The following is a 7,412-nucleotide window of genomic DNA, read 5'->3' as shown; positions in this document are numbered from 1 at the left end:
GAAATACAATACGTAAGTGAGCCCTACAGGAGAGTTCCTCAAATAAGCTTATTTGAGATCCCTCAAATGAAGCTCTCTTTTGTATATATATGCAAAAGAACTGAGCGGAGTATCATATGGTAATCAAGCTTGACTTTGTTCAATATTTATCGAGTTAAGCTCTTGATTTTGTTTGTTTCTTTTACGAGTCAAACTCAAACAACCTAAAAGGAATTCGAGCTTGAGCTGTGTTAAGTCAATTTATAGTCATAAGCTGGTCCATTTTTATAACCAATCTTCAAGCTAAGCATGGTTTAATTATAAATAGTGATTAGAAATTATGAATATGAAAAACAATAATAATTAAGAATTATTAACAACAAAAGACAATGATATTTAACATTTAAACATATAGCTTCAAACATATATGAATAGTACAGAGCCGATATAAACTTCAATGGGCAAGGATGTCCTATCATACGTTGGCTTCCATTTTGTTATATCATATGTAATCCTCAAATGATGCACTAACATACTACTCATATATAACAAAATACCAAAGAAACTATTAATTTAACCTTTCAGAACTTTTGTCTAATTTATATTTTATATTAGCATTACACATAAAAACAGAGGCCCTGCCACAAGCCTCAGATATTGGATCAGGTCTTATTTTAGACAATTATCTGATTTCTTATTCCATTACATGCATGCATGCATGCTTAGAGCTTGTTCTTATTCAGTACTCGTTGCCAAAGCCGTTAAATCCCTCAGCGCGGTTCTTGTTCCCGTTCAGTTTATTGTTCTCAAAGCCGAATTCAGAATCGCCATTATAGGGGCCGCCGCCACGCCTGTTGCCAAAGTTGTTAAATCCAAAAGCTGGGCCCTCGTTGTTGCTAACCTCATTCCCTTTAAAATTGAAATTTCTGCGGTTGGGATTTCTAGAAGCAGGATTTCCACCATATCCACCACCCCCATAGCCACCGTTTCCTCCGCCATAGCCACCCCCGTTTCCATAGCCGCCACCGTTTCCGTAGCAGCCTCCGTGGCCACCGCCGTTGTTGCATTGTTGTTGTTCTGGTTTGGGAAGACATTTTTGCTTGGATTTGGATCTATCTTCAGGATGGTTATCTGTGAGCCAGTTGAGGACCCCTCGGGCCGTGCCATGGATGGCACCGTCCAGAGGGGCCAAAGGAAAAGTCACTACATCGGCAACCCTGTGGAGGGTGTCGAAGCCTCCCTCAACGGTGTCTCTCACCTGATTTTTCACTTGTTTACTCGTCATTGTCTTGCTGATTAGTTTTAAGTTGGAATTTGTGTGTTTGCTTGGATGATCGACTTAATGCCTCATGGTCTCCGTTTATAGATTTTGGCATGCGCATATCATATGCAATTTGCAAACGATAATAATACAGATTCTATGTTGATAATAATATTCTTCATAAATAGCTACGGGCGTAGAGGTCTTTCTTGATAGAGGATCTTTTTAACTTCATTTTTTCTTTCCTTTTTTGTAAATATCTTTTTACCTGCTTTGACTTGGCTATATAGGGTTATTTACTCAAATGGTCCTCAAATTTATACTCGATTTACATTTTTGTCCATCAATTAAATTATTTATTCCAATGGTCCATCAACTCTATATCATTTGGTCAATTAGTCCTACTGTTATATTATGTCAATATTTTCGTTAAATATGAGGGTAAATTGATCATTTCGTATGTTAAAAGCAAATAAATAATAAAAAATGAAATAAAAAGCTCACTCTATCATCCATACATACGGGGAAAAGTCTAGCTTACTGGAGGTATTTGCATTCTTGAATCTGCTCCTCCTTGGATTAGTTCAAAGCTTGTTGATGATTTGCTAGGAATTGCTCACAATCGGTTGGTTTCTTTGAACATTCCTGAGTAGTTGATTTCTGGGGCTTGGCCCCCCCACCTCACCAACAAAAAAAGCTCTCTCTCTCTCTCTCTCTCTCTCTCTCTCTCTCTCTAAACAAATACAACCCAATTGAATTATACATATTAAAAAAACAAACCAAAATACCAATTTTGCGGCTAACCCTTTTTTCCTACTTCTTTTTTGTCAACATTTGACCTGGTGGAGCTTTAGCTTTTCCCATCAGCCCTCTAGTGTTGTAGTAGAATACTGGGTGGAGCATACACAATTCTAAATCCCAGTTATTTAATGATAACTATTTATTATTATTATTTTATATGAAGAGGGAGTATTTATGCTAAGCTTAATATATATATATATATATATATATATTTATGACTCCCTAAATTAAAGAGCATAGTTAGAGTTGAAATTTTATTAGGAGCTCCTAAAATAGCTTTCTAGTGTTTTTAGCTAAATTTTAACTAAAAAAATAAGAAACATGATTGTGGATGCTCTGAGACCACACTGCTTGTAAGTCTTACGTTCAATTAATTCTTCTTGATATTGCCAGTCAATATAATGCTAATGTGATTTAATAAGAGCTGAGGTGACAAGTTTAATTAGTTAGTTGGGTCCTTCAAAGATAGTGAGGTCAGGTGATAAGTTTAATTAGTAAGTCTCGAGTTTACCTTTGAGGAATTCCATTGTCATGATACTTAGGTTAATTTGCCTTGTCCGCTAGCTAGCATTAAATTTATATTATGAGAATAAGCATATATGCATATGTCACATCCCTTATATAATGATGAGGAGGAATATTTTGAAGTACCCTTAGCTTGTTTGCCAAGCTACTCTCTGTGCCTGAAACTGGCGATAGGATTGGAGGATGCTATATTGATTGAAAACGAATGCCTATATAAGAGAGAATAATATTCCACTAACTTTATTCAAAGTATAAAATATTCGCTCTATTAATCCAGACAACGACTGTCTCAAATTTTCTCAACGTCTTGAACCAAATAGCAATGCATTATCACATTGAATTTTACAACATATATACATGATTACATTATCACAAGCAATGCCTTGCATCATGCATGCATATATATACACACACACATATAGACCTTGAGTTTAGTTCTGTTTTTGTTTCTTTTACAAGCCAAGCTCAAACGAGCTAAAACTGGTCCAGCGTGAGTTGTATCAAGTCAATTTAGAATAATTTAATCATAAATAATAGTCGAGCTTGGTTTTGTTTGAGTTAATCATAAATCGTGACTAGAAATTGAAACATAATAAATTAACAGCAAACGACATTAATAATTAGCATTTAAAAAATAATTTTTCAACATATAGCTTCAAACAGAAAGACACAAGCATGATACTTTAAGAAGAATACAGAGCGGAAATCAACATAATGCTTTGAGTTTTTACTTTTGGACATAATGCTTTGATACTATTATTTAAAAGATCTTTCATGGCAAGCAAATCTCTTCTAAACAAGCTATTGTGGACCCTTAAGGTGGAAGAAGGTGCAGCTATCTTTCCTCGCCGAAAAAGGCCTTGGAGGCGCTGGATTTGCCCCTCTACTATGCTGCTCACCAACTATATGAGTAAATGGCACAACCATATTCTTCTTTGTTTGTAGCCCTGTAAGCAACATGAAGCCATCGATGAAACAGATTTCCAAGTTGCCATCCCTCACAGTTTGAAGAACCCTTGCACGTATCACGATGCTCCCAATATGAATTTTAGCGACTTGGTTTGGATTGATACTTGAAGAAGCCTTGAGTTGAGTCAAGCTACGGTTCCAATTTGGTTTTGAAATTGGAATTTAGGTGAATGGGGTAAATTAAAATCCTAATGAAGCAGATCTATGACAACTATGATCAAATAATCCTGGAGAAAATATGACTAGTCAACAACTAGTCATAGATCTATGAATATGTAAACAATTCACAGACATGCGCATATGGGAGCAGAGGATATTAATACAGATTTTAATAATGGGGAATTCTCTCAAACCTTCTCTCTTCTACTCATGACACTTGTCATTTTTTCACACTTGAAATCATATCATTAATACATCATACAAGTTGTCTTTTGCTTTCCAAATTTACCATTTTATAAAAAATTTAAACATTAAAAATTTGCACATCCTCCCTCTCTCTCGTTTCACGATCACACTCTCTCTCTCCTCTCTCTTTTCAAGATAAAACTCCCATGTTTGCTAGATATGAAACAAAAATCTAGTTAAATGAAAAATTGTGAGAAAATCAGAAAAAATACAAACTATTCCAAAGAAATAGAGCTGATATTATATCAGCAATTCGTTCCTCTTTGGCTCACCACTTCCCCAATTTTATTTCCCCCAAATAGTCCAATTTCATACATTTTTAAACCCTAGATTGAGATTCCAGCCACACCCAATCACAAATTACAAACAACCACCGACGCAATGTCACTGGGCACATCCTTAGCGACAACATCCGACCAGTTCACTAGTCGCCGAGAACATGGTGGTGAGAGCAGCGAGCACATATAGAGGTGAAGAGAGATGTGTAGATGAGGAGAATAAGCATCTAAGAGGATGAGATAGATATGAGGGAGAGGGAGCATATATCATATCTAGAAGAGAGAGAGAGAGAGGAGAGAGTTTGATCGTGAAAAGAGATAGGGGGATGAGAGTTGATCGTGAAAAGAGACTGGGGGAGAGGAGAGAGAGAGTCTGTGTAATTTTTTTTATTTTTTAATATTTCATATAAGAGTAAACTTGAAAAGTAAAAGATAATTTGTATGATATATTAATGATATTTTTTAAGTATAAAAAAAAAAACACATGTCATCAGGAAAAAAAAAAGAATATTCAAAGGAACAAGTTAGAGAGAAGATTGCTAGCATTCTTCTTTATTAATTATAATTAACATAATGAATTCGGCAAAGCTAATCCAGAATAATTCACTAAGGATAATGGCGTTGCTTTTAGATTTTTCAAAAGAGAGATACTCTCCATTAGGGATGGGCATCTTAAACCGAAATACCAAAACCGTACCCTAACCGCACCGTACCATACCGATTTCATACTGTTTCATTTGGTATGGGGAGATATTCGGTACCGTACCGTACCGTACCAATAGAGTATAGTATGGTATGGTAGCGGTATCAAGATTTTGGTATCGGTCAATACCGTACCGTACCGAATAGTATAATTTTATGTTTGAATTGTGTTTGTATTTTTGTAAGCCATAAGACATAATTTTAACTATTTTGGTTTGTAAACCATAAGACACGAGTTTTAACCATTTGGATTTGATGAATTTGTTGATGGATAAATATTGATTTGGTTGATTCGGATATTGAATATGTTGATGGATATTGAATATGTTGATTAGGATTTGGATGTTGAATCTTTGAATTTGTAACTTAGGCATAACTTATTTTGGTGTTGAATATTGAATTGGTTCATTTTTAAGTTGTATCATTTTGGTACCGAAATGGTACCGATACCGTACCAATACTGATTTGGCACATTACGGTACGGTACCAATTTTGGCAAACCATAATTCCATACCGTACCATACTGATTTAAATTTCCAGTATCGGTAGCAGTACGGACTCAATACCGTACTGTACCCACCCCTACTCTCCATGCCTGGCTTCACGACAACCTGAAATTGACAAGGCAAGTGCTCTCTTAAGGATGCTAGAGTGATAGAAAATGAGTGTCTATTCCACTAAATTTATTCAAAGTAATCGCTCTATTAATTCAGGTAACATCACACTCCCAACTTTTTTTAAATGATTCCATTTTCAACATACATGATTGCATTATCACAACGAATGCCTTGCATCATGCATATATACATGGTGTATAGGATTCGAAATTTATCAAGTTCAAGCTTGGTTTTGTTTGTTTCTTTTACAAACCAATCCCAAACGACCTAAAAATAGTCGAGCTTTGTATCAATAGTCAATTTATAGTATAAGATGGTCCATTTTTACAACCAATCTTTGAGGTAATCATAAATAGAGATTACAAATTATAAGTATGAAAAATAATAATTAAGAATTAAAAAGATAGATCTTTAACATTTAAAAAGTACTTCAATATATAACTTCAAACATAAAGACAAGCATGACACTTAAGAACAGTACATAGCCAAAACCAACAAAGTGCTTCGAGTTTTTGTTTTTGGACATAATTACTTTGAAACTATTATTTTAAAGACCTTTCATTAACTTGTTTTAAGAACTTTTGACTTAATTATCTTTCTTGGTGCACAATTAATATGTTCATGGTTAGCCCCAATGGGAGAAGCTTTCCAACTCCATCATCAGTATATGGGCATATGTTATGTGCTACCCATAATTGGTCCATGCTATATTAATGGGAGAGATGATGTGGTGGGTTCTTATTATTGGGCTTGGATTACTATTCCTACTCGTGTCGGAATTAGGTCTTTCCTTGACGGTTAAAAGACCTAACTGACACAATATATATAAAGTTCCATCAGTAGCAGCTGCTTCAATTGCATACGTAAGGGGACCAAACCCAAATTTTGGAATATTTGGGCCTAAAAACTTCTCCAACCATGCATAGGAATGGGTAATTTGGCACTGCTTTTCTGGGCGGAATATAGGATTGGGGGAGCTTCTATAATGAGGGAGATTTTGGTGAGGGAGTTGAATGAGAGGTTCAATCCCACCATTCATTCATTTAAAAAGTTACTCCAATATTTTCTCACTCTTGTTGGATAGTGGGATTGACCCCTTCACCTCACAACCCCCTTATAGCCTTTTTGTAGGAGCAGAGACTATGCCGGATTCAGAATTGTTACATCATGGGATCATAGTGTAAAAGTTCTGAAATTTTTTTAAAATGAAAAAAGTAGAAATGATATTGATGTAAATTGGTTGGACTAACACTGAGTAAGAGTCTAACATTTGTATTGATTCGCGAAGTCGTTTTGCCAAGTGCTTAAAAAACAAAAAAAGGAAACCCTTGTAGCTAGCAGTGCAAGGTCCTTCACATATTTACCTGATATTTGGAACCGGAACGAGATCGAGGTATGCTAGCTTCTATAGTACGAAATTAAAAAGGTAGGCATAGTCAGTACGATATTTGGGATCACAATTCTTGTATTATTTTAATGGCTTAAATGTCAAAATGGTCTCTGTGTTTTATCCATTCGGCCAATTTAGTCCATGTGTTTTTAATTTGGCTAATTTAGTCAATGTGTTTACATATGTTAGCCAATGTAGGACAATATGTCAAATAGATGTTAAAATAGACATGTGCATAGCTCGTGAGTGGGCATAAAGGTATTTTAACACAAACTTAATTGCTGAAACGCTCGCGACTCTTTTCCTTGAAGTTTATGAGAATTGGGGTTTTCAAATTTAGTTAGTTCCTTTGAATATCAACCAGTTCACGTGAGTCACATAAAGAGAGCAAGGAGACAAATCGAATCTGGAGATCTCTCTCTCATGGTGATTGTTGTAAATTGCAGTTCCATGGTATTCGGGTTTGCTCCCTCTCTCATGTTTAC

At 35.4% G+C, this 7,412-nt stretch overlaps 1 protein-coding gene across 1 annotated transcript; it reads right to left on the bottom strand.

Annotated features, from left to right (window-relative positions):
* Positions 1-718: 718 nt before the first annotated feature.
* On the bottom strand, positions 719-1,264 carry LOC117638793 (heterogeneous nuclear ribonucleoprotein A3-like). Its single transcript, XM_034373954.1, has one exon. The coding sequence runs from the start codon at positions 1,262-1,264 to the stop codon at positions 719-721; it is 546 nt and encodes a 181-aa protein (XP_034229845.1).
* Positions 1,265-7,412: the final 6,148 nt, after the last annotated feature.

The sequence above is a fragment of the Prunus dulcis genome, chromosome 1 (genome assembly GCF_902201215.1).
Source record: "Prunus dulcis chromosome 1, ALMONDv2, whole genome shotgun sequence".
Taxonomy (NCBI): domain Eukaryota; kingdom Viridiplantae; phylum Streptophyta; class Magnoliopsida; order Rosales; family Rosaceae; genus Prunus; species Prunus dulcis.
This window is presented reverse-complemented; position numbering and strand designations above follow the sequence as displayed.